The sequence below is a fragment of the Muntiacus reevesi genome, chromosome 7, assembly GCF_963930625.1.
Source record: "Muntiacus reevesi chromosome 7, mMunRee1.1, whole genome shotgun sequence".
Taxonomy (NCBI): Eukaryota; Metazoa; Chordata; class Mammalia; order Artiodactyla; family Cervidae; genus Muntiacus; species Muntiacus reevesi.
The window spans coordinates 15,708,200-15,734,852 of record NC_089255.1 but is presented as its reverse complement, the minus strand read 5'-3'; the positions used below and the strand labels follow the sequence as shown (position 1 = coordinate 15,734,852).

The following is a 26,653-nucleotide window of genomic DNA, read 5'->3' as shown; positions in this document are numbered from 1 at the left end:
CAAGTAAAGGCCGTCATGGTCCAAGGCTCGCTCACTGCCTGCCCTGCCCGCACCCCTCTAGGGAACATGTCACAGCTCCTCACCCTGTGATCCTATAAGCACCAGGCCCCACCCGCTCCCCAGCCATGGCCGATGGGGTCAGACGTGGACCCTGAGCCCAAGGCAGCCAATCCATACCCGGCAGGATGGACGGGAGCTGGGTCACTCAGATGCTCCATCTTGAGAATCTGAAGTGACACATAGACTACTGCTCAGGTTGAGGTCCTGATACCTTGATATGTCAAGAGACCACACAGATCCTCCAGAAGGAAAGGGCAAGGATTTCCCTGGCAGTCCCGTGGTTAGGACTCTCTGCTTCCACTGCAGGTCTGATCCCTGGTCAGGGAACTGAGATCTTGCATGCCTTGCTGCACAACCAAATAAAACAAATAAAAAAATAAACTTTGTTTAAAAAAGAAGGAAAGGGCAGCCTCACTCCTGACTTGACCCATCCTGAACTGGGGTTGGGGGTTGCCATTCCATCCTGACCATCAATGTTCCTTTTATGAGGGCTGGTTTGAACAGGTTTTGGGCCTCAGCTTGAATGGTATGGCGTGGGAAGACTTCAAGCTCACCCCTCAGCCCTGTATCCACATCTCTCCCCTTCCCCAGGCCATCCCCCGCCTCTGCCTTAGTCCAAGTCCTCTTCCACCAGCCGCTCTGCCTGCATTTGTTCTCCCCTTCACTTCATTCACTGCGGACAGTGGTCTTTCTAACATGACTCTGCCAGGCCCTTGCTTTACAGCTTTGAGGAGCTCCTCATAGCCCGGCCTCCGGTCCTGTCTGCACCGCTGCACTCCCTCCCTGCCTATGCTCCTGACCTGCCATCCAGTCACCCTAAGATTAAACAGTCACACCTCTGTGCTTTTGCACATGCCTGGACTTCTGTCTACAGATACACCCTCTACCCGTTTCCCATGCCTCCTCCAAGATCAGGGCCAGGGGACATCTCTCTCCAACCCTAACTTGGATTCCCCTCTGCTTCAGCCGCCACAGCAGCTCACGAGGCCCTGTCCTGGGATTTACTTCACTGCAGTGGCACTAAGGTTGTCGTCCTTGTCACCTGGCACTGTGCCTGTGGAGTGAATGAATGAATATGCCTCGGTTGCCTCGGTCGGGTTTTGTTGGGAGAGTGCAGTGTGAGGAGGGGACTTTCCTTTCTGGGAGATGAGCCTCAGCCCAGCCTAGACAGGGGTGTCGGGTGCTTTCTGAGGCCCTCCTGCCTCATGCCCTGCAAGCCCACCCATCTGCTTGCCTCCCTGGTGACACGGGGACAGTCTCATTGAAACTGGCCTTCCTGTCCTCAACACTGGACGGAAATCCCCCAGGAGCACGTCTCTGTCTCCCTCTTCTAGAGAAGAGGCGCACAGAGCTGAAGAGCCAAGTGCAGCGAAGTGCTCAGATTTGATAAACAGGCAGGAGATTTCAGGAGCAATCAGGGGAGAAAGCAGACACATTATCCCCAGAATTCACAATGCAGAGCTGAAGAGCTGGAGGGGCTGTGATTCCATTTTCCTGTCTTCCCGGGCCTCCTGCAGCCGGGGAAAATTTGCTGCTTTTGGAAATGATGCAGTGATGTCCACATAGCTGGTCAAGGCTTCCCCGGGGACATGGTGGGTGGCGGGCAGTGTTTGCGGACTCCTGGGTGCCTGGTAGTCCTCCCTGGGAAGGAAGGTTGTTTATCAGGCTCACAAATGTGTCTAGTGATAATGGACCTGAACACAAAGGGCAGCAGACCCCTCCTGATGGCAGAGGGGCAACTTGGAAGAGCGTCCTCACCAGAACCGGACCATGCTGGGACCCTGATCTCTGACTCCAGCCTCCTGAACTGTGAGAAATAAATTCTGTAGCTTATAAGACCTCCAGGTTATGGTATTGGGCCATAGCAGTCCAAACCCACTAAGACAGAAATAACCAGCATTTATTAAAACTTACTACCTGCCAAGCACTGTCTTAAGCACCTTATACACATGAATTTATTTAATCATTTTACCACTTCCCTACCTGACAGGTACCATTATTGTTGTTGTCTCCATTTTACAGATGAGGAAACAGAGCAGCCCTTGAAATCTTTTGTCCACTGTTCAACTCCAGGACCTAGAACCTAGGAATGCAACAAACTCACCTAGTAAGTGAGTCCTCTTACTTACTTACTTACAAAATGTCCTCTAACGCAGAGCCTGGGGCCAACAATGACCCAGATGACGGCACAGTGGGACCATGGGGATGCATGGAGGCTTAGATGCCATCAAGAAGTTCTGCCTCTCCCTCCTGTCCTCTTTCCTTCCATACATATTTTTCAGGCGCTTCCTATTTGTGGAACGTGTGCACAGAGAGGAATCAGATTTCCCTTCTGCCCCAAATGGGTTATAATTACAATGTAATAAGCAGTGATAACCTATGCAGAAAAACTACGATAAAGTAATTTTTTAAAAACCCAAAGAGAAGCAAACAATGTCCTGTAACAAGTTTGTCATCCTCAAATCGGTTCACTCATTCAAGGAAACTGCATTGAGCTAAGCCCTGGGATGCAGGCATGAGTGTGAACTAGGCCCCCTTCTGGGGGGTGAGTGTGAACTAGGCCCCCTTCTGGTGGTGGGATGCAGGGATGAGTGTGAACTAGTCCCCCTTCTGGGGGGTGAGCGTGAACTAGGCCCCCCTTCAACAAGGCTGCCTCCCTCAGGGTAGCAAAGGCTTGGGGAGAGCAGCTGAGCAGAAGAGGCTCCAGACTGGAGGCCTGCCTCCCGCATCCCTCTTCCCTCTGCTCCAAATAGTGCTCTCCCCAGAGCTGGCCCAGTCCAGTCCAGAGGGCAGGCTCCAGGGCTCTGGCCTGTTGAGGAAAGCAGGTCAGTAAGCCTTGTCCCAGGCCTTGGGGCTGCCTGTCCCCTTTCAGTGTCCCTCTGGCCTCCCACCCTCCCTCTGTGGTGCCTGGCAGAGGGCCCCAGCTTCCCTGGACTGGCTGCTCACTCACGCACGGAGCCCAGAGCCGTTTGCAGACAGCGCGGCCACCTCCCCCCACCCCAGGCCCAGAGCTCTGCGCGGTGATTGATGGCACTGCTCTGCTCCTGGTCCCAGAGAGCTCCTTTGAATAATAACTTGGCAAAATTACTCTTTTTTTTTTTTTTTCTTTCCCCTATTTCTGATTCATTGGCTGCTTCTAAGTCATTCATCTCTTTTGAGTTAGAGGAAGAAAGAAGAAGAATGAGGAAGAGGAGGAGGAAGTATCGCAGAGTTACAAGGGACCCTGAGTCCCACCTCCTTATTCTACAGGGGGAGCTGAAGGTGGACCTATAGGAATCCTGACCTCCACTCATAGAAGAGAAGCAACTGTGGGAGGGATGGAAGACGGGGGAGGCAGGGATCTTTCTAGGGACCCTTGAGTTGCACCTTGAAGGCAGCTGCCTACTGTGTCCACATGTAAGGCTGGTCCAGTCTGCCGGCAGAGATGTCGGAGTTTCTTTATCCATGAAGAGCAGAGCAGAGCAGAGAAAGGGAGTAGAGAGAGACGGGGCTTCAAGTGGGTTGTGCCAGGTCACCAGCACCAACACATGATCACCTACTGTGTGCCAGGCATGGAGGAGACAAAGATGCATAGACACTGTTCCTACCCTCAAGGGGTTCACAGACAGGTACAGGTAAAGCTGGTACCTGCAACAGGTGCTGTGGTGGAAGTAGGTCCAATGTGATCACACAGAGGAGGTTGTTCCATGCTGGGAGGAACCAGCAAGGAGTCTTCACAGATGAGCTGATAAAATGCTCTGAGATCTCAATCTGAAGGTGGGGAGGCGTGCTCCAAATGTCAGGCACCGCAGAAGCAAAGGCTTGAAGGTGTGAAATGGCATAGGGTTCAGGGCAACGCTGAGTTCCACGGCATTTTTAGAGTATGAAGGTGAAATGGATGTTGGCCAGACACAGGAAGCAGGGCCAGTAATGATACTGCCTGCAGAGCTGAATCAAGGGCTCGTGCAGGAAGCCTGTGGCCAGTCCTGGCAGTCTGATGACTGTGACAGGACAGTTATCCAACAGGAAGGGGTCTAATCAGATCTGCAACAGTGCGGAGGATGGGTCAGACCCAGAGAGGCTGGAGGAAGGACGACCAACCAGGAGACGGATGTAATAGTTCAGGCAAAGGACTGAACCAGTGCCGTACCGACACAGGAGGGAACGGATATGAGAAGCATGTTGGCAGCCCTTGGTGGCTGGCTGAGGGAAGAAGATGGGGAGACAGAGGAGTCAAGGGTACCTGCTGATGCCACCAGCTGGAACAGGGATCACAGCGCAGAAGCCTTCCCGAACCACTGCCAAGCACCTGCTAGATTCCAGACACAGAGACAGAGACGAGCAATTCATTCCCCTTGGATGTACCTCTCTATTCTTCAAAGACAAGCTTAATCTGTATACACATATGTCCAAACAAGTTTGGGAGAATCTCAGAACTTTTTTCTTTTACCAAAAAAAAATAATACACCTATTCCCTCCCTCACTTCCTCCCGCCCCCCCCCCCACCACCACCCCACCACCACACACTGAAACCCACTCCCTGATTTATTTTGTTTTCTCCAGGAGGCAACACTCATGCAGCTGGGGTGATTCCAGGTGGTGTAGGATTAGGGCAGCTAATTTGGGGCCACTGTCACAGAGCTAATGTTGGGAGGCGGGAAGCTTCCTTGAGAGTGCTCTTTCTCCAGCCATCTCTGCCTTTCTGCTGGAGTCTTCTTCCCCCGCCCCCCCCACCCCGGGATGGATTTCTCTGTAAAATAAATGTCTTGTCTGAATTAATCTTATTTTTAAAAGGAGAGAGTCATCATATTGTAAAGACAGATCATAAAAAGATGCATCAATCTGTCAGGAAGGCTGGTTAATGTGAGTATTTGTTTAGCAGAGTCAGTGCCCCCGAGGCAGTCTTTCTGGACCAGCCCTGGGCCTGGAAGGGCCTTTAATTTGCATACTTAGAGCATATAAGGCTGGCAGCTTTGCGTTCTGAATCTGGGCACAGGAGCAGCCTTGCTCTGTAGAAGAGGCCGAAGCGCCCCCCAGTGGAAGGGGCCCATTCCCAGGGCCAGCAGGGCCCCAAATACTCCCATGGGAAAACTCATCAATATGAGGGGTCTTTAGGAGACACCTCAGACACTCTCTCCATTCTGCTTTATTCTTTGGAGGCTTCTTTTATTCTTATCGGGCTTCCCTGATGACTCAGCTGGTAAAGAATCCGCCTGCAACGCAGGAGACCTGGGTTCGATCCCTGGGTGGGGAAGATCCCCTGGAGAAGGGAAAGGCTACCCACTCCAGTTTTCTGGCCTGGAGAATTCCATGGACTGTATAGTCCATGGGGTCGCAAAGAGTCGGACACAATTAAGTGACTTTCACATCAGACCCTCTCTCCATTCTGCTTTATTCTTTTAAAAATGACGCAGACCATCACATACATACACAGATAAAAACCAAGTAATATATGAAGCGCATGGTATAAAAATTCTATGCTGTGAAACATTCCATGAGTAATAGAGAAATACATGAAATAGAACAGAGATGACTGCTCAAAGTGCTCCTTTACCTCCTTCCAGTTGACCTCTGGGCACTGTTAGGTGTATATTCTTCTTACCCTCTTCCAACACATTTCTATTTATTTCCTGCACAATACACAGACGCTGTTTGTTTTTTGTTAGATGGAATGGAAACACATGAAAACATGACATTTGAATTTTTAATTAGCCTTCTATTTTGGATTTCTTTTTTTAAAAATACAGCTATAAAACTAATACGTTTGTCATAAAAATATCAAAATTGATACAGGGGTAGAAAATAAAAAGGTAAAAAAAACCAAAAAAACAAAACCCACACCGTCCTTCTCACTCACTCAGAGCAAACAGATAAAACACATTTCTGTGTAACTTTGTGGAAAGACTATGCAGGTAGAAGCCTTTAAACGCGCACATCGTTCATCTGTTCACTGAGGCAGGAAGAGCTCCGGGAGATCACAGGGCAGATCTAGGTCACAGACCAGATGCAGAGGCCACTCCTGGATTTCAGAGGGCAAAAGCCTTCCCACGCTGCACAGGCCCCAGGAGTTTGCCCGCAGCCGATCTTGACCGGAGTGGCTAATCTCTCTAAGCTTCAATACTGTGGCCACCTGATGGGAAGACCCTGATGCTGGGAAAGATGGAAAGCAGAAGGGGAGGACAGAGGACGAGATGGCTGGCTGGCATCGCGGACTCAGTGGACGTGGATTGGAGCAAGCTCGGGGAGATGGCGAAGGACAGGGAAGCCTGGTGTGCTGCAGTCCGTGGGGTCGCAGAGTCGGACACGACTGAGTGAACAGGAGCCACCTCCACCTGTCTGCAAGGCGGCGCTCCTCCGCACGGCCGGCTCTCGGCGTGTTAAGAGACCGCACGTGCGGGAGGCTGTCAGACGGTTTGCGCCACTGATGCTGCTGTCCCCTCCAGGGCTGGCGTCACGCGGAGCAGCTTCGTGGAGCCTGGCAAAGCGATTCCTTCAGCGGGCTTGTGTTCTCGCTTTTGTTCCCCAGATTGCCGTGACAGCTACCAGCGGAGGACGCTTCCCGAGGAGGATTCTGCTGAGGAAGCCCCTCACCTGGGGGAGCTGCTATCCGCGCTAGGCCCCTCCGTCTACAGGAGACCCCGGGGCCACAGGCCTGACCCCCAGGAGCCCCCAGCTGGCTGGGGTGGGCGGCACACGCCCTCATACCCGCCCCGATCTCCAGTTCACCTGCGCTCCCTCTGCTCGCCTAGAGCACCAACACCCGGGTGGAAGAGGCAAAAGCCAGTCGTGGGGATGCACTTGTTTCTGCTTAACGGCAGGCTGGCCCCCATCTGGGCATCTAGGAAACATCCAGATGGACGGCCCGGCTGATCTGTACGCCCACATATTCGATCCTGTCACCTATGATGAGGTGAGGTGGCAGAGCCTGGGCCAGCGAACTCCCCCCACCCTCCAGCCCGCCGCCCCAGACCTGCTCTGACCTTGCAGCTAGAAAAGAGGGAAGCCCAGAACTACTTGTACACTGGGCACAGGGATGGGAGGGGTGGTGTGTGGGTGTGTGTGTGTGTGCGCGCGCGCGCGTGTGTGTGTGTATGTGTGTGTGCGTATGTGTGTGGGTGTGTGTGTGCAGCAGAGGGTGGGAGGTGGAGGGCTTTGTGTGTGTGGTGTGGTGTGGGTGTGGAGCAGAGGGTGGGGAGGTGTAGGGCTGTGTGTGTGTGTGTGTGTGTGTGTGTGTGTGTATGTATGTGTGTGGGTGTGGAGCAGAGCGTGGGGAGGTGTAAGGCTGTGTGTGTGTGTGTGTGTGTGTGGTGTGGGTGTGGGTGTGGAGCAGGGGGCGGGGAGGTGGAGGGCGGTGTGTGCATTTGTGTGTTTGTGGGTCAGGGTAAGAGGCTGGCAGTTCGAGAATCTGACTTTTCTTCTTTGACGCGCCTCACGACATGTGGAAGTTCCCGACCAGGGATGGAACCTATGCACCCTGTGAAGGTGCATGAGACTCTGAAGCACAGTCTTAACCACTGGACCACCACGAAGTCCCAAGAAACTCTAATCTTGAAAATGAAGTCTCTTGACTTCACGGTTCTGCATGAGTCCCAGCATGGAGCTGTTGCCTCCAGCAAAGAGCTTTGGGGTGGGGCTTTATTTCCTGGCTCTTCCAGATTCACTACCATTCGGAAACCAGCCTCCCTCCCTGTAAAACAAACCCTCTTGAGATCGCCGGTTCCGCAGCGCCCTCCAGTGGGGAACTAGAATATGTCCGGCGAGAAAGCCTTGGACACAAATGGTCACAAGTCACACCTGTGGATCCTTCAAAGATTTTAGAATCTAAGTGCAAGTTCCTCCACATGCTCCCATGCCCTTTGGAAGATAAAATTGCTGTTTGTATGCAGTGGCAGATCAGTGGAAATCTGTAATGAGAGAGCAAAGGACTGCGGACTGGGGGACCAGTGTTTCAGGGGAGTATGAACAGTTGTCCTGGGCAAACTGTAAGATAATGGTGACTGTGTGTGCATGTGTGTGTGTGTGTGTGTGTGTGTGCGTGTGCGTGTGCGTGTGTGTGTGTAGTCCTGTTAGCACACACTAGAATGGTCTGCAAACTCTTGCCACATAACTTTGCTATATTCTCTTTACCAGTCCCCCATCAGAATACCCTGTTAGCTTACATCTACACCCCGCTAAGTGACACTTTTTTTCCCCCAAGATTTCCCAAGTCTGATGACAAGGCGAAAACACAGACTCAACAGGAGGAAACAGGGGTCCAAGAGTGTGACCCCAGGCTGGTAAGTTGACTGTTCTTGGTCTGAGTTTCTCCATGGGAGTTAGATGTCTATCCCAGGCTTGTTGGAAACGAAACACAACTGTGCGCAGAGGCCCCAGAACCAGGCCTCTCAGACATGTGATGCGCACCCCCAGGAGAGGCCCTGTGGACCCACTGCCCCTCCTTCCTGCCCTCCATAGGGCTTGTGTGGGCGCCTCTGTTACCTGGGCTGACAGCTGGGTCCCACTCTTCCTCTTGCATTCTTCCTCCCGCTCCTCCTGCATCCGGAATATGATGTCCTGTGTCCCACCTTTTCTCTGTCCCAGTCCTCATGCTCTGTCCTGCCCTCTGCCCCAAGGTGCACTTCGACATCCTTATCCACCATCCCCTTTTCTTGCTGCTGCTGCTTTTTAAAAACAAGTTTATTTGGTTGTGCTGGGTTTTAGTGGTGGCGTGTGGGATCTTCAGTAGTGGCATGTGGGATATCTTAGTTGCGGAATGGGAACTTTTCATTGTGGCATGTGGGATTTAGTTCCCTGGCCAGGGATCAAACCTGGACCCCCGGCATTGGGAGCACAGAGTCTTAGCCACTGGGCCACCAGGGAAGTCCCCTTGTGCTGCTGCTATTTGAAAAGAACTTCTGTCACCGATGTCGTTTCACTGTCACCCACAAGATGACTCCAAGTGTCCTCTGCACTCCCCTCACCTGCTGTGTCCTAGGTCCCTCTCTGATGCCCAGCCCTTTTAAGAGGTGTCACCATCATGGTTGTCATCTTTACCTGTTCCGTGCCCAGGACTTCTAACCCACAGAAAAGAAAGGTATATTCTACAATCCCATTGGAAAGTGCCTGATTCCAACCCCCTGAAAGCCGCTTTGGGGAGGAGAGCTTAGACTGTCACAGAAGAGATGGAATCCACAGCAAGACAAGCTGCAAGGCAGAGGATGTGAGGCACCTGTGAGGTCCCCAGGGGCTTTCAGTGTGGGGCAGAGAGAAAACACCCAGCTCAGGTCTGGGGGTGAGGGCAGCCCTGCTGCCCCTGCCTACCACCCAGGACATTGCCTCCCCAAAGAGTCTCCTAGGAGAGCGTCTGTATTTGCTGTCCTTGCCATCTATACCTGTCTGGACAGTGACAGATACAAAAAGAGGCTCCAGCACAGACAGAGAGGGAGCTATGAAGTAGGGAATGGGCTTCCCTCATAGCTCAGTTGGTAAAGAATCTGTCTGCGATGCAGGAGACCCTGGTTCAATTTCTCGAAGATTCCCTCGAGATGGAACAGGCTGCCCACTCCAGTATTCTTGGGCTTCCCTTGTGGTTCACCTGGTAAAAAATCCTCCTGCAATGCGGTAGACCTGGGTTTGATCCCTGGGTTGGGAAGATCCCCTGGAGAAAGGAAAGGCTACCCACTCCAGTATTCTGGCCTGGAGAATTCCATGGACTGCATAGTCCATGGGGTCACAAAGAGTTGGACACAACTGGGTGACTTTCACTTTCATGAAATAGAGAGAAGATGCAGAGACTCAGATGCTGGAGCAATAAAGAGCCACTCAGGGACAGAGGATGAATGTCTTGAGCACAACTGGTGATGTCTCACTTCACCCCCAGCAACTGTGATCGGGGAGACGGGGCATCAGGCCCATCCTTCAGATGAAACAAGCTTGAGGAGGTTTCCAGGGCTCACCACTGGGGCACAGCTGAACTGAGCTACAAGCCACAACCTGCCAGATTCCCAGGCACAGGACTTCTCTGACTCCCATGGAGACACACACAGAGACTCTGTCTCCATCCCACTTCTCTAATGACTCAGTGTGTGGAGAGAAGGGAAAAGCATCATGCTGAGCAAGTAAGGGACAACACAGGGGAGAGACACAAGGAGAAAGACAGAGAGAAGAAAAGGGACACAGATATACAGAGAGATGGGAAGACATCATAAAGAGAAGAGAAAATTAGCTGCTCATCTCTCCCTATGGACATGGATTCTGGATAAAACACACATTCCACGTCTCAACCCCAGATCTGCAGAATCAGAATTTCTGGGCATGGGTCCCAGGAATCTACCTTTAAAGAAGGTTCCTCTGAGTAGCAAGGTGTGCTTTGAAATGCATCAGAAAAACAGGATAGCCTGATGGATGAATAGAGGGAGCGTGTGTGTGTGTTAAGTCGCTCAGTCGTGCCCGACTCTTTGCGACCCCATGGACTGCAGCCCACCAGGTTCCTCTGTCCATGAGATTTTCCAGGCAAGGATACTGGAGTGGGTTGCCATTTCCTTCTCCAGAATAGAGGGAGGGGGAGATAGAAAATATGCAGTAAGCCAAACACAGAAAAATGTTAACTGAGGAATCTAAAAAGTGGGTAACACTGTTCCCTGGATGAGCCTAAATTTTCTGTATGTCTGAACATTTTCATAATAAAATGCTGTGTGTGTGGAAGTTCCGGAATGATCATGAAGATCAGGTGGGTCTGGGGCCACTGTGGTAGGAGGGAAGGTGTCCTCAGAGGACTTCTGGAGGACGGGTTGCCCTGGGAAGGCCCCCTGTGCTCCCCAACCACGTCACCTCCACCCCTCTACCCCCCAAGTCTGCCCAGCCTCACAGCAATTCCCAAACTCACAGCAGCACCCCACAAGGCCCCGGCCTCCCCCTGGGCTCTCAAGGAAGCCCATCTGCCTCCTAGGGCTCCTGCTCTGCATGTGGAGCTGGACCTGCTGGGTCCTCTTGAGACTGGTCCCTGAAGGGCACTAGCAGCAGTCTGATAGGCTGGCGGGCAGGGTGGGTTTGGGCAGAGCTGGGAGAGGCAGGGCTAGAAGTTCTCCTGGAAAAACTTGAAGCTGAACTGCTCACAGTGGCCCTTGAGGATCTTGGCCAGAGCTGGGGAGCCACAGAAGAAGACCTGCACCTTGCCTTTCTTCTCAGCGGCCACCTTCTGGAACACCTAGAGTCCGCAGAATGAGGGAAGGGCAGAGGGAGAAGAGGGGGACTTCGGACCCGCCCAGAGACTCAACCGGTAGGACTGAGGGCATGACGGGCCAGGGTGGCTGTCCTCCCCACGAGGAGCTCCAGGGCATAGCTGCTTGGCTTCGGCCATTAGTTTAGGGGCCATTTGCTCAATGCATAACCTGACCCAGACCCTAGGGAGGGCTGGACCAGAAGCAGATAAGACCCAGGCCCTCCACTTAAGGGGCTGCATCCATGGGGGAGACATGTACTAACCAGCTGCAGTGCTGGGGGGCGATGGCAGAGCCCAGCGGGCACACTGAGCCCCAACACCCCAACTTCACGCCAGCTCACAGGCCTCCAGCAAAACGCCTCTGTCCTGAAGTCAGGCTTTCTTCCCCAGGGAGGACCATTTTCCACCCCAAGTTCTGCTTAAGAATTTCCTTGCCTAAAGTTTTCTTGGTGTTCAAGGCCTGCTGGCATCCCTTCCCCACCAGCTCTTACCATCTAAACATGGATCACCTACAGCAGCTTGAAAAGCAATACCTTCTAGTCTTTTCAGGCAAACACTACACCCCAATTGGTAAGTGCTCAGGGAGGAAAAATAATAATAAAATCAATCTGAGGAATAAAATAGAAAGACTGGGATAAGGCCTGATATCTCCCCAGAACTCTGTCCACTGGGGCCTTTGGACTCTGGTCTGCAGGGTGTCTGTAGGCTGGGAGGGGCCTTAGAGGTCCCATGGACTAACTTCCTCTGTGATCAGATGGGGAAACATAGGCTAGTGGTGGAACAAAGTGAGGTAGTAATGGAGCCAGAACACAGATTCCCATTCCAGCCCTGAGATCCTAGCTGGACTCTGGATGCTGGCCCCAAACTTTGCCTCAGGTTGCTTGGCCCAAATCTCCTAGCCAGTGCCTCCGGCTCTCAGCCCCACTAGTCCCTGCAGGCTTCGGGACTCCAGGTGGCCTTTACCTTGTTCCAGTCAGGCCGCCCAGGCTGGGTGCGTGTCTGGAGGCCCGTGATGGAATCCTTCTTCTCCTTCTTGGCCAGGAGATCGAGGGCCATCTGCAGACCAATGGCCTTTATGTCGTTCTTGCTCAGCGCAGAGGTCATGTACATGTGCAGCTCCAGAAAACGGCCTACGTGGTGGGAGGAGAGGGCAGGGCTGAGGGACCAGTACCTGTGATGGGGACAGGGCAGGACACCAGCCACTCTACCCCAGGGCTTGGAGGGGGACTCATACAAATACCATCATTCAGTACCTCCATCTGACCAACACCATAGAGGGGAAAGATGACCACCTTGGGCTGCTTGAGCTGGGCAGGCCCTATGCACGGCATTCACGAGTTACCTTATAGCCACTGTCCAATGTAAGCCTTACAACCACCCCAGGAGCTAGACCTCATATTTGAGTGTGTGCATGCATACTAAGTTACTTTAGTCATGTCCAACTCTTTGCGACCCCATGGACTGTAGCCTGTCTGTGGGATTCTCCAGGCAAGAATACTTGAGTGGGTTGCCATTCCCTTCTCCAGGGGATCTTCCTAACCCAGGGATTGAACCTGCGTCTCCTGCATTGCAGGCGGATTCTTTACCATCTGAACCACCTGGGAGTGGATCAGAGGGCAAATGCTATTGATATACAGGGAAGGCGGGAGCAGACAGGGCTGCTTCCCGAGCTGGGGGGGACTGGGTGAGGTCTTGGCAGATGGGTGAGACTCAAAGGGGAGGTGAGAGGAAGGTACGCTCAGAAGGGAGCAGCAGGAGCCAAGGGCAGGAGACTGGTGTTGGTGGGTCACGATGTGACTGCCAGGCTGGGACAGAGCATGCTTGAATGGGCGTGACAGGGGACAGGACTGAATACACACTGAGGCCAGAATGGGAAGGATCTGGAATGCCCTGCTAGGGAAGGAGGGCAGGAAGAGGGTCCTGGAGCAGGGCATGATGAGATGAAAAGGGTATTTCAGGGAGGGGTGTCAGAGGACTAAAGGGACAGGGCAGAGGCTGGCATCAAGGAGACCCATTAGGCGTGAGTGTCCACAGCTCTATGTCTGCAACGGGACAGGTCTGTGAGCTGTTGATCCCGCCAGCTTTAGGAACTGGTACATTCAGTGGGCATCTCTGTGCTCAAGCAGTTTCCTCTGTGATCCCAGAGGTGGCAGACAAACATAATCACTTTCCCTGTGTGCCAGGAAGGGGAGAAGACTGCTGAGTGCTGCCCCATATCCCTGCCTCTCCCTCAAGGATTCAGGCCATCCCAGCTTGTTCTCTACTGTTTTATTAGCCCACTTTTCCTTTAGCTTAAAATCTCAGCCACTGTTAAAAATGCAGATGGCCCTATAAACATAAGGCCACCAAAGGAGGAAGGAGGGTGGGATGAACTGGGAGATTGGGATTGACATATATATGTGCACTCATGATTGAAGTTGCTTCAGTTGTATCCGACTCAATGTGACCCCATGGACTGTAGCCCATGAGGTTCCTCTGTCCATGGGATTCTTCAGGCAAGAATACTGGACTGGGTTACCATTCCCTTCTCCAGGGAATCTTCCTGACCCAGAGATCAAACCTGTGTCTCTTATGTCTCCTGCATTGGCAGGCAGGTTCTTTACCACTAGTGCCTCCTGGGAAGCTCTGCGACATATATCCACCACTATGCATAAAATAGATAACTAATGAGAACCTACTGTACAGCTCTTTCTCTGAATGGGAAAGAAATCCAAAAAAGACGGGATCTATGTACACATATAGCTGGCTTACTTTGCTGTACTGTAGAAACTGACACAATATTGTAAAGCAACTATACTCCAACAAAAAAAATTCTTAATGCAAGTGACCCTAAGAGGGACACCACACTTCATCTCACACATCACTGAACTTGAGCAGGGCTGGCGGCGCAGGTGGGAAAGAGACGTACCATGAGGGATGCCCACCCCAAAGAACCCTGGTCCTTCTTCCCCCTCCTGCACAGTCACTACCCCACATGGGGGTGAAAAAGGAGATGAGGAGACCAGGGTGGGAGGGAGAAGGAGGTGCTGTGGACATCTTCACTCTCTCCAAGACACTTGTGTTCAAGACAGTCCTCCCATTTCCGGGACACTCCCTTAAGGGAATCATTCAAAGAAAGGGAATAAAAATCTCTGTGCACATGCATATTAATTGCAGCTTTACTTAGGATAATAAAGAATTAGGAATAAACAAAATGTCCCATAGTAGGGGCGTGGTTGAATAATTTATGGCAAACCGTTAACTGTACTATGCATTAGATAAGTCATTAAGTACTACTAGTATTGACACACTACTACCATTAAATTTATGGGGCAACTACTACGACTACTATTATTATTTCTAATATTAAATTCACTGAGCAGTTACTGCTGCTGCTACCAATCTTAGCACTGTTTCTGCTACTGCTAACTTTACTGAGCAGGTATTAAGTTCCAGCCCCTGTTCTAGGTGCTATACAGATGATCTCTCATCCAATCCTCATGACAATCCTAAGAGGTAGGTACTTAGTATTCATATTTTTCAGACCAGGAAGTAGAGGCAAAACAAGGTGCTCAAGGTTCTAGAGTTATTTTGGGTTACAGTAAAAGACTCAAGTCAAACAAAATGACTGAAACTTAAAGACATCAAAAATTATAAACCACAAATTCTTTAACAAACCTTGGTATATAATTAAAGTTTAAATCAGAGGCCACGTGCTTCAGCTGCAATTAATGAGAAACCTTGGAAGAAATTTGAGGTAGCAAAGTTGTTGACTCAAGTGACTTTGAGAATGCAAAGCACTGGGTTCGCTGTTACACTTTGCTTACATAGATTAGGAAGAAGCAAACAGTAAATATTTATATACCAGTAACCAGAAAATTTAAATTAAATCTAAACTTCTCCTGAGGCTATCATCATAAAAGCACATTTCTTATATGAATTAAAATACTTAAGCATTTAGAACAAAGTCAATGCTATATAAATATTTGCTTTAATTATTATTTACAAGAAAGGGCAAGAAGCTTTATTGCAACATCTAGGGTTTAGCTGTCATCTTCCAAAGACTGTTGACTTGTGCTTTAAGGCTCTGGATGTTTATTATAGTAAACTACATGTGTTGGAATGTTTTTGTAGAAAACTGTGTTTGATTACTTGAGCTTATATACTATGTTTATCATAGAAATTTGAATTTACTCATGGCAACCCTGTGATAATTAAACAGCCAAATAATGTCTAGTTCCAGTGAACTCAACAGTATAAAAAAACCTCACCAATTCTCTTGAAGTTAGAAGCATATCTAAAAATGTTCCTTCTTCTATAAGATTTTCCACAAGTAAAGCATAACAAAACAAAATAGTGACTAACAGATCAACTTTAAGTACAGTACAAAACCGCGGTATTCCACAAAATGTCTCAAGAGGACGACTATGTATCCCAGAGAAACATGTTAACATATAGTGCTTAGTAACAAATGTAGGGTACAACACTTGGTGGGTGGGGAGGGGAGAATGCATGGGCTGGAGGAGGACTTTAAGCATCTCAGTTTAACAAACATATAAAAGAAAGGACCATCACAAAAGAATTTGTACATGCCAAGCTATATAATCTTTATCTTAGACCACTTTCTGGAATTTTTGATTGCCACTTCATCAGGAAAAATATTGAGCACACACCACAAATAAATAAATATGCTCATCTCTACTTACAGATTACATCTATTAAAAATCAGTATTGGAGGGACTTCCCTGGTGGTCCAGGGGTTAAAAACCCGCTTTCCAGTACGGAGGACGTGGGTCTGGCCCCTGGTCAGGGAGCTGAGATCCTGCATTCCGTGGGGCGACCAAGCCCGCACTCGTGTTTACCGAGCCCGTGCACTCTGGAGCCCGGGCTCCACGACCAGAGAAGCCTGCCTACCACGACCACAGAAGAGACCCCACGCACAGCTAAGACCCCGTGCAGTCAACTAAATAATTAATAAAAGAGTTTTTAAAAACCATACTGAGTAAAAGGAATCATAACACTCTCTCTCCTTGAACAACTAGAAACATGAGCAAGATCCATAAAGCAACGGTGTCCAGACACTGACCCACACGTTGTGCAGAACTGTCTTCGCTGAGAGAGAAAACAATGAAGTGAGCCTTACGGCCGACTGGTGTCTGCCTCACTTGAGTTGAGGAGACAGATATTGGAGTTCAGAGAGGCCAAGACAGCTAGGACGTGCCAGGCACAAAACTAGAAGAAAGGCACCTGCAGACAAAAGGAGCGAGAAGGAAGAAGAGAAAGAGGAAGGGAGGACAGGGACTCACCGCTCTAGAAAGCTGCACCAAGTTCTCCCTCAGCCTTCGGCAGAGGGTTAGTCTATGCACACGTGAAAGAAAACTACCAGGAAACATGAGGCGCCACAGTGCCTGGAGCTCAGCCGGAGCTGGGAGTAATCTGTATTCCATCATCAAGGATGCAGAGAGCTTGTAATATACAAGGCAGTAGAAGAGGTGTAGCACCTTAGCTCTGGGGCTGAATCAGACCCACAATAAAGGCTGCTCTGGACTCACCCTAACAGAAGTTACAGAGCAAGTCTTGAAAGTATCCAAATCATCCTAAATAATGTAACTGTGCACCCAAACAAAGTACAGTACTATTTCGAGAAATACCACAAAATCCAGAACAGGACAACATGTGATTCACAATGCATGACATCCAATAACAAATTATCAAGCATGCAAAAAAAAAAAACAGGAGAATACAATTCATAACCAGGAGAAAATTAGTAATTAGAAACAGATCCAGAAATGTCAGAGATGATGGACTTAGACAAAGATGTTACAACATATATTATAAACATGCTTGAGAATGTAAAGACAAAACAAAGGGCCATGATGAGGAGAGTAGAAGACATAAAAGATACCCAAATAGAAGTTCTGTGGAAGAAAAATACAATAACAGAAATGAAAAACACAATGGATAGGATTAATAGCTATTCTAGGTCTTTTGGTTTTTAAATATTAATTTTAGAATCAGCTTCTCAATACCTATTTTTAAAAACCTGCAGGGACTCTTACTAGAATTGGAAGGATCTCAGGTGGCTCAGTGGTAAAGAATCTGCCTGCCAATGCAGGAGACGCCAGAGACATCCAGTTCGATCCCTGGGTCAGGAAGATCCCCTGGAGTAGGAAATGGCAACCCACTCCAGTATCCTTGCCTGGAACATCCTCATGGACAGAGGAGCCTGGAGGGCTACAGTCCCTGGAGTCACAAAGCGTCAGATAGGACTGAGCACTGTGCTGTACTGTACAATACTGCAGAACAAAAGATGTACTTGAAACCATAGCAACAGAAACTACCTAAAATGTGGCATAGGTTGAGCGGGAAAAAACCAACAACCAGATTCCCAATAGCCTGTGAGATATCAGTATAACATCTGTGTAACTGAAGTGACAAGGAAGGGGCAGGGGAGACAGAAAAAAAATATGCAAAGGAAAAATGGCTGAAATTTATCCAAATTTGATGAAAACTTTTAAGTCCATATGGCCGAGAAGGTCAATAAACTCCAAGTACAAGAAATATTTTTTTAAAAACTATTTCTCAGAAATGTTTTATAGTTTTTAGTGTTCAGATCTTGCTCATATTTTGCTAAGTTTATCCTTAAGCATTTCATGCTTTTAGTATTTTAAAGATTTTCAAGTATTAATTATTTGTTGTTGGAAAAGACCCTGATGCTGGGAAAGATTGAAGGCAGGAGGAGAAGGGGATGACAGAGAATGAGGTAGTTGGATGGCATCATGGACTCAATGGACATGAGTTTGAGCAGACTCCATGAGATGGTGAAGGACAGGGAGGCCTGGCGTGCAGCAGTCCACGGGGTCACAGACAGTTGGACATGACTGAGCAACTAAACAACAACGACAAATAAAAATAGAATTGACTTTCGCATGTTGACCGTATATCCTGGACCTTGTTGAATTCATTATAAAACTGATCTAAATAAAGAGCTAAAACTATAAAACTTCTGGGAGAAAACATAAAATACTTGTGACCTCATGTAAGGCAAAGATTTTAGATAGAACACAAAAAGCATGAATTCTACAAGAAAAAAATCTGATAAATTGGACATCATTAAAATTTCAAAATTTTGTTCTTCAAAAGATAGTTTAAGAAAATGAAAAGACAAACCACAGACTGGGAGAACATATTTATAAAATGTACACCTGGTTATAGACCTGTTTCCAGAATATTTGGAGAACTCCCAGAGCTTAATAAAAAGAAGAAAAACATTGGATTTAAAGAGCGAACAAAATATTTGAACAGAGACTTTATAAATAAGGCATACACAGCAAGACCATGAAGATATCTTCAATGTTATTAGTAATTAAGGAAATGCAAATTAAGAGTATATTGAGCCTAAAATAAAAAATAAATAAAAATTTTTTTGAAAAAGAGTATTGAACCTAGAGGGGTGGGATGGGCAGGGAAGGGAGACCCAGGAAGGAAGGACAGATGTATATTTATGGCTCATTCACGTTGTTGTAGAGCAGAAACCAACACAACATTGGAAAGCAATTACCCTCCAATTTAAAAAAATTAAAACCAAAACAGACAAAAAAGAGCATATTGAGATACCCCTATACACACAGTAGATGAGTTAAAATTAAAAAGACTGCCAATATCAAATGAGGCTGTAGTTGATGAGGTTGTAGAGCAACTGGAACTCCATTACTGATGGAAATACAAAATGGTACAGTCACTTGGGAAAAACAATTTGATAGTTTCTTACAAAGTAAAACTGAGCACATTCCATACTACCCAGCAATCCCAATTCTAAGTATCAACCCAAAAGAAATGGAAATCATATATCCACACAAAGACTTTCATAGTCAAAAGTGGCTAAAAAGTGGAAATAACTCTAATATCCACCAACAACTGAATGGAAAAACAGACTGTGGTATGTCCATAAAATGGAACACTTCTCAACAACAAAAAGGAATTAACTACTTACTGAAAGATGCAACAGTATGGGTAAATCTCAAAGGTTTTATGTTAAGTGAAAGAAGTTTAAAAAGGCTACATGAATATTATATGATTCCACTGTTATGAAATTCTAGAAAAGGCAAAACTATCGTGACTGAAAGCAGATCACTGGTTGCCAAGGGCTGTAAGTGGAGAGAGGGTGTTGATGCAAAGTGAGATGAGGGAGCTTTGGGGGTAAAAGAAATGGTCCATGTTTTGATTGTGCTCCCTAGGCTCCCTCATGAGACCACCCTGCTTTTAAGGTCATACGACTGGACACATTTGTCAAAGTGCCATTATATTCTTTGGACACTTAAATTGATGAATCTTACTGTAAATAACTTATCCCTCAAAAAATTTCTTAAAGAAGCATGAATATGAATCATCTGAGAAGCTTGTTAAAATGTAACTTCTCTAGTCCTACTTCCAGAGAATCTGATTTGGAAGGTCTGGAATGAGGGCTGGGAATCTAACTTTTTAATAAGTGCTCATTTTGAACAAAAAGAAATGTCATTTAAAAAAGAGAAATGGGTGGAAAGTGAAAGTGAAAGTCACTCAGTTGTGTCTGACTCTTTGTGACCCCATGGACTATACAGTCCATGGAATTCTCCAAGCCAGAATACTGGAGTGGGTAACTGTTCCCTTCTCCGGGGGATCTTCACAACCCATGGAATGAACCCAGGTCTCCTGCATTGCAGGAAGATTCTTTATCAGTTGAGCTACCAGGGAAACAGGGTATACATTTTTATAAAATGTGAATAAGAAAAAAGTATCAGAAGGAAATCCTTCAAAATGCCTGGGTAGCTAGATGGGATTATGAATGGGATTCCCCTCCCACCTTAAGTTTCGCAAATTATTATGTTTTATCAGGGGAAAAAAACAGCTCCCTCTCCCCTACATTTCTGATAGGAAGAGAATAAACACTTTCTTACAGAGACCCTGAACTCCACCGCCCCCCGCCCCCCACCCCATCATCCTCCAGCCCCAACCCTCTCCTACCCTCCTGCGTCTCCTCGGCCTGGTTCATCTCCAGTTTGGTCAGCAGGCTCACAAACCACTCGAAAGACTGCTGGTCTCGGTTAATCCAGATGAAGTCCACCTAGGGAGAAGGGCCCAGATCGGGGGGGGGGGGGTTTACCTCATTCACTCTTATCTGTGCTCCCCAGGCTCCTGCATGTGACCACCCTGCTTTTAGCACACACTATCATTGCCATTTAACTGGGATGGTGGGAGGGGAGTGGGGTGGGGGTGCAAACTGAGGCTCACAGAGGTAAGAATGAGGCTACAGAGCAGCATGGGACCAGAACTAGACTGCTAGGTCAGAGGTTTCCCTAATAATCTATTGCTCACAGCAAGCAGTGTTCTGAGCTCTTAAGCTTATTAAGCAAGAAGAACATTTTTTTTTTTTAAGAAACTCTTTCAAGTGGCTTACACAGAACAATGAATTTTCAAATGGCAAGCATTTTCATTTTTAAAACCACCATCAGGCCACGGCTAGCAAGCATCGTGGCTGTGATTGCATCCCGGCTGTGTTCTTTAATGAGAGGCCTGCCTTCAGGGCCCAGAGTGTCTCTCCAGGTGGAGAGACAAGCTGGGCGGGGAGGAACTGGCTCTGGTGTCTGGGGAGAAGCTCTGGAGTCCTGCCTGTAGGAGGCAGTGCTCACTCACCTTGTGTAGTTTCATGTCCTCGTCCTGACCACTGTCCATCCAGGAGTGCTGGCAACTGGGGCAAATGTGCTTTCTCTTCTGGTGTCTGAGGGGAGAGGACAGGTGGGGGGTTTGAGTTTGGGGTGAGTATGAGATTTCTCAGGACCCCAGAGAACAGTGCAGGGGACAGGGAGGGAGGGTGGGGTGGCAGGGGGAGGGATGAGACCCCAAAAAAGAGCAGGAGGAGAAACAGAAGAGGAAAGAGGTAACAGGGGAGATGGAGACAGGTGACAAGGGAGTGGGGAGGGGTGGGCATCTCTCAGGATTCTGCCCCAGGATACAGGCAGGACCACAGCCTGCCCACCCACCTGTATAAGATGCTCTGCAGGATGGAGGCAAAGGGCGTGATGCCAATGCCTGCACCAATGAGCACAGCATGCTCGGAGGCAAAGATCCTGCGAGTGGGGGTCCCATAAGGGCCATCGATGTAGCACTGCACACAGGAGGGGTTGGAGGAAAGAGAGGGATGGGTGGGCAGGTGAGAAGTGGACCCCAACACCTCAGACCCCCTGTATATGTAGGCAGTTGTCTCCTGGGCTGGAACCCGGGAGTCAGTGGCTCCTGCTCAGAGCACTGTTCACACACTGTGCTCTGAGCTCGAGTCTGGGAGCACCCTAGAACTCCCACATGCAGATCTGGTGAGAGCACGGTCCAACCAGCACAGCCGTGTGCCCTGTGAGGGTGGGCGGGGGTCTGATTCCCATTATCTGGAGACCTGGGAGTCAGGCTGTAGGGACTGAAGAACATGGGAACTGAGGGCCCCAGCAAGCCCTCCCCGTGGGCAGAGGCTTTGCTTCCTCTGCTTGGGGCAGTGGTTTTGGTCACGGCCACCCCCGGAACCGCTCACCTTGACGTTACAGAACTGGTGGTTCTCAGAGCACATCTCGGAGACCTGCAGAGCATAGAGCAGAGAAAGTGGGTCTCTGGGAGTGGGTGGGCCAGGCATTTCTCAGAGGTTTACTCGCCCTTGCAATCTGAGCAACCTTACAAAAGGGGATTGCCTTTTCTATCCAAACCATTCCAAGGAGCATGGGGCACTTTTGAGGGAAAACATCAGTGATGTGCTGGTAAACTGACTCCTCAGAAGAAAGGACCACCAAAAACAAATTCCTGATTGTTAGTGTCGAGATTTCTGATGTAAACACTGTCATCACGGCTCCCACCAATGACTGGTTTTAATAACTGGCTTCCCCCACCCACCTCATGCTCTAGAGCCCTTGAGCCCCAGTTACTGAGCTGGCATGCTGGAACTACTAGGCCCGTAAGCCTAGAGCCCGTGCTCCACAACAAGAGAAGCCACTGCAATGAGAAGTCTCGGCACTGCAATTAGAGAAAGCCCAAGCAAAGCAATGAAGACTCAGCACGGCCAACAATAAAAAATAAATAACAACAATAAAAAAAAAAACAAAACAGGCTCTCAAAATTCCTGAAAATTCAACAATCGCTCTTGTGGTTCAATACAAGTCAGCTTCAGGTGTGACAGGAGAACACTCAGCCCGCCTGCCTCGTGGGCTCAGCTACATCCGATTGCTTTCATGTTTCCAGACACACCCTGGCCGTGAGCATGCTTTCCCTGGGCTTAGAGCACACCACACTTTCCTTTTCCCCGGCTGGCAAATTCCTGCGCATCCCTCAGTGTGCACCTTGCTTGGAGTGGCCACCTTCCTAGAGTCTCTGCCCAGCGTCCCCGGGCAGAAAAACCAGGTGCTGGCCTGGCTCACAGCTCACCCTGGCCTGGGGACCCTGCCCTGGGCTGCCGATGGGGAGCCACCGGAGGGCAGGGAGCAGGCCTCCTCTGTCTAGTCTGCCTCACTCCTCAGGCGCTGAGCACAGCCAGACCAGATTCCTTGAGGTTCCTGTGCTTCCTCCCTGAAGATGAAGGAAACAGGCCCACAAAAGGGCTTCAGAGGCCTGTGATAGCTTCTCTCTGATTAGGAGTGACCTTCACAATCATCCAGGCAAATCCCTCCTTTCATAGAAGAGATGAATCTGGGAGTGTGACAATGATTCACTCAAGTTCCCGTAGAGCTGGGGTAGAGCCTGGGTGTCTGTCTGCCTGTCCTGCGCTCACCACATCACACCACGTTGCTCCTTTGTCTAGGGGCAACTGAATTTTGTGTCCTCCACGGTGCTGGCCTTGAACTACTTGTGATGGTTATTTTAGGAGGAGCGCTATGAGAGGGCTACTCCTCCAACAGTTTTAAAAAAAATCCTTCTTATTGCAAGGAGAAAGCCTTACATCATGGTTATTATATCCCCTTAACTTCTAACACTTACTATTCCCTCTTCTTTTTTTTTCCTTTTAACGAAGTGAGAAAGAAAGAAATTGAGAGCATGACAGAGACAGAGAGGGAACAAGCCGAAGACAGCAGCTTCAGGCTCAGAGCCTCATTTAACAGGCAGAAACATCTGGCAAGAATTTAATAACATTGTTTTTGCTTTTAGACTTATCTTTTTTATGGCACATGATACTGATTTTCCATTAAACACACTAATCTAAAGAGTCCTTTTAAAATACAATTAAGTTTAAAGTATTGTTGGGATGTAAGGAGAAATATTCAGTGGGAAATAATTACCTATGGGAAGTAAATATGGTAAAAGTCACAAAGGTGCCTGCCATACAGGTGAGAGGCTGCAGAAACACCATGTGGTGTGGGGTCCTTCCTGACTGGGGCCCTCTCTTCCAAGTTCCAAGGACCCACCCACCATTCCTGGGAGAAAAATCTTTGGCTCTCCAACCCCCAGCCCCAGCTTCTTCAGCCTTACCAGGACCCGGTCCTCGGCTGCAGCTTCCCTCTGTGCCCGAGTCCTGTCCTTTGTCCCCGTGTTCACCATGCCTTCGCGCTCCCGCCACGGAGTTCCCTCCGGCCTGTAGGATGTCAGCTCCACAGTCACCTCCTTGCTGGAGGCTACTGCACCCCGTGCTGAGGCTCGGAAATGGATGGGCTGGGGCTGCACGCCCTGCTTGGTTTCAAAACAAATATTGCTTTATTATTCAAATCATAAATCAATACAATTTAAAACAAAAACTCAGAAACTACAGAATTTTAAAGGATAAAGTAAAAAAGCACCCTGAACAGAAAACACAACTTCTCTAACCATTTTCTGTCCTTCCAGACTTACACACATGCACTTTCACATAAACGGAACATACTACTTTGTAACTTGGCTTTTCCACTTACTACATCTTGGCTAGCTTTACATGCTAATGCATATACATTTACATAATCTTTTTTAGGCAACTTACCTTCTGGGTGATTGGTAATTTTTAAAACTGCTTCCCTATTGTTGGGTATTTTGATTATACTCATTTTCTCATTATTGTTAACAACCATGGTGTATAAAACAGCTCTTCCCCTTTACTCTGACTTATTTTCTTCATGGTCTTTATTACCATGTGACACATTATGTCTCTATTGTGTATTTACTGTCCACCACCCTCTCCGGACTGGAAGCAGTGACAATGGGTATTTTGCTTATTGACGAATCTCCAGCATTTAGAATAGTACTTGAAAAACAGTAGATCCTGTGCTCAATAAGTGAAGTGAAAGTTGCTCAGTCGTGTCTGACTCTTTGCAGCCCCGTGGAGTACATGGCATCCTGCAGGCCAGAATACTGGAGTGGATATTGTAGGTGGGTTCTTTACCAGTTGAGCTACCAGGGAAGCCCTAAATATTTGCTAAGTGAATGAATGAACGAAGTGGTTAATGAGCTTGCATACATGTCCAAATAGCTTTTTAGGATTAAACTCCTAAAAATGGCATTGCTAAGTCATTGGGTAGGAAGGCTTCCCTGGTGGCTCAGATGGTAAAGAATCTACCTGCAGTGCGGGAGACCCAGGTTCCATCCCTGGGTGGGGAAGATCCCCTGGAGAAGTGAATGCCTACCCACTTAAGTATTCTTGCCTGGAGAATTCCAAGGACAGAGGAGCCTGGTGGGCTACAGTACATGGGGTCACAAAGAGTCAGACCTGATTGAGCAACTAACACTTTCACTTTTAAGCTGCTGTGTGAGGGAGGAGCCAAGATGGCGGAGGAGTAGGACGGAGAGACCACTTTCTCTCCTAGAAATTCATCAAAAAAATAACAGAACGCAGAGCAAACTTCACAAAACAACTTCTGATCGCTAGCTGAGGTCATCAGGCACCCAGAAAAGCAGCCCATTGTCTTCGAAAGGAGGTAGGACAAAATATAAAAGATAAAAAGCGAAACAAAAGAGCTAAGGACGGAGATCCGTCCAGGGAAGGGACTTAATAGAGGACGTTCCCAGACACCGGGAAACCCTCGCACTGGCGGGCCTGGGGGAAGTGTTGGAATCTCAAGAGTTTGAATCTGACTGGGAGGGATAGAATAAATAAAACCCACAGATTACGAGCCTAAAAGCAACTCCCAGCAGAAAAGTACCCCAGACGCCCGCATCCGCAACCAGCAAGTGGGGGCGGAACGGAGAGGAGCGGGCGGCATTACTTGGGGCTGGATCCGGGCCTGAGCGCCCTGAGAACAATCAGAGGGAGCTTTTGTGAGTTGCCAACTTGAACTGTGGGATTGCAAAAGAGAGAGAAAATTAACCGGCCAGAACACACTGCCGGCCGTTCGCAGAACAAAGGGACCGAGATTCTGGGCAGCCGAAGTCCGCCGGGAGGGTCGCGGCGAGACGGAGGGCGGGGGCGCCCGACCGTCGCGGGCAGGAACTGGGGCTGGGGACGCGGAGGGCAGAGGGCGCGCACGCCCGACTGGCGCCGGCGGGGACTGAGACTCGGACCGCACGGGGCAGAAGACGCGCCGCACCCGGGGAGAGAGCGCCCGTCAAGCGCCTGGCTGCCTGGGCCGCTCGGGCGGCGTGGGGCCGGAGCGCGGGCCCAGCTTTGTGTGCCGCGCTTTTGTGAATCGCCCGAGGGCTGGAGCCGCGCGCAGCGTGGCGCGCGCTTCAGACAGAACAGCCCGGAGCCTGAGCAGCGCAGACCGAGAAAAGAGCGCAAGCCTCTCCCGGGAGCGCCGGCCCCTCCCCGCACGGCCCCTCCCCGCAGCGCGACGGAACTAGCTACCTGAATAAGAATCCACCTCCGCCCCGTGTGTCAGGGCGGAAATTAGGCGCGGAAGAGACCGGCAACAGAACCCAAATAAACAAAGGGAACCGCTTCAGAAGGGACCGGTGCAACAGATTAAAATCCCTGAAGAAACCACCGACTGACTACACCGGAAGGGCCTGTAGATATCGAGAAGTGTACGCTGGAACGAGGAGCTATCTGAAGCTGAGCCGAACCCACACTGACCGCAACAGCTCCAGAGAAATTCCTAGATATATTTTTTCTTTTTCTTTTCTTTTCTTTTTTTTTTTAAGTAAGGAAAAAAAAAAAATTTTTTTTTCTTTTCTTTTTTCTTGGTTCGCTTTTATTTTCCTTTAAAAATTCCTTATTACTCCCCCATTACTCCTTAACTTTCATAGATTTTTACGATTTTTTTTAATTAGGCAAAACAATTTTTTTTCTCTTTCTTTTTTCTTTTTTTTCTTTTTCTTCTTTTTTTTCTGTTCTTTTTTCTTCTTCTCTTCTATTTTCTTCTTCTTTTTCTCTTATTTCTTTTAAAGCCCTCTAGCACTCCTTTTACTACGCCTTAATTTTCATTTTCAATCCACTATAACCTTACAGAAGAAAGGGAAAAAAAAAAAAAAAAAGAAGAAGAGAAGCCCTATTTTTATACCAAACTTCATATATATTTCTAAAAT

At 48.8% G+C, this 26,653-nt stretch overlaps 1 protein-coding gene across 1 annotated transcript in view; it reads right to left on the bottom strand.

Annotated features, from left to right (window-relative positions):
• Positions 1-7,237: 7,237 nt before the first annotated feature.
• NOX5 (NADPH oxidase 5) overlaps positions 7,238-26,653 on the bottom strand; it is a 46,347-nt gene continuing 26,931 nt past the window's right edge. Inside the window, exons 11-17 of the mRNA XM_065940589.1 lie at positions 23,696-23,890; positions 21,777-21,821; positions 21,238-21,362; positions 20,891-20,975; positions 20,222-20,321; positions 12,203-12,369; positions 7,238-11,224 (exon numbers count right to left, since the gene is read on the bottom strand). Coding sequence (XP_065796661.1) covers positions 11,093-11,224; positions 12,203-12,369; positions 20,222-20,321; positions 20,891-20,975; positions 21,238-21,362; positions 21,777-21,821; positions 23,696-23,890 — 849 coding nt within the window. The 3' untranslated portion in view covers positions 7,238-11,092. The remainder of the gene's footprint in view (positions 11,225-12,202; positions 12,370-20,221; positions 20,322-20,890; positions 20,976-21,237; positions 21,363-21,776; positions 21,822-23,695; positions 23,891-26,653) is intronic.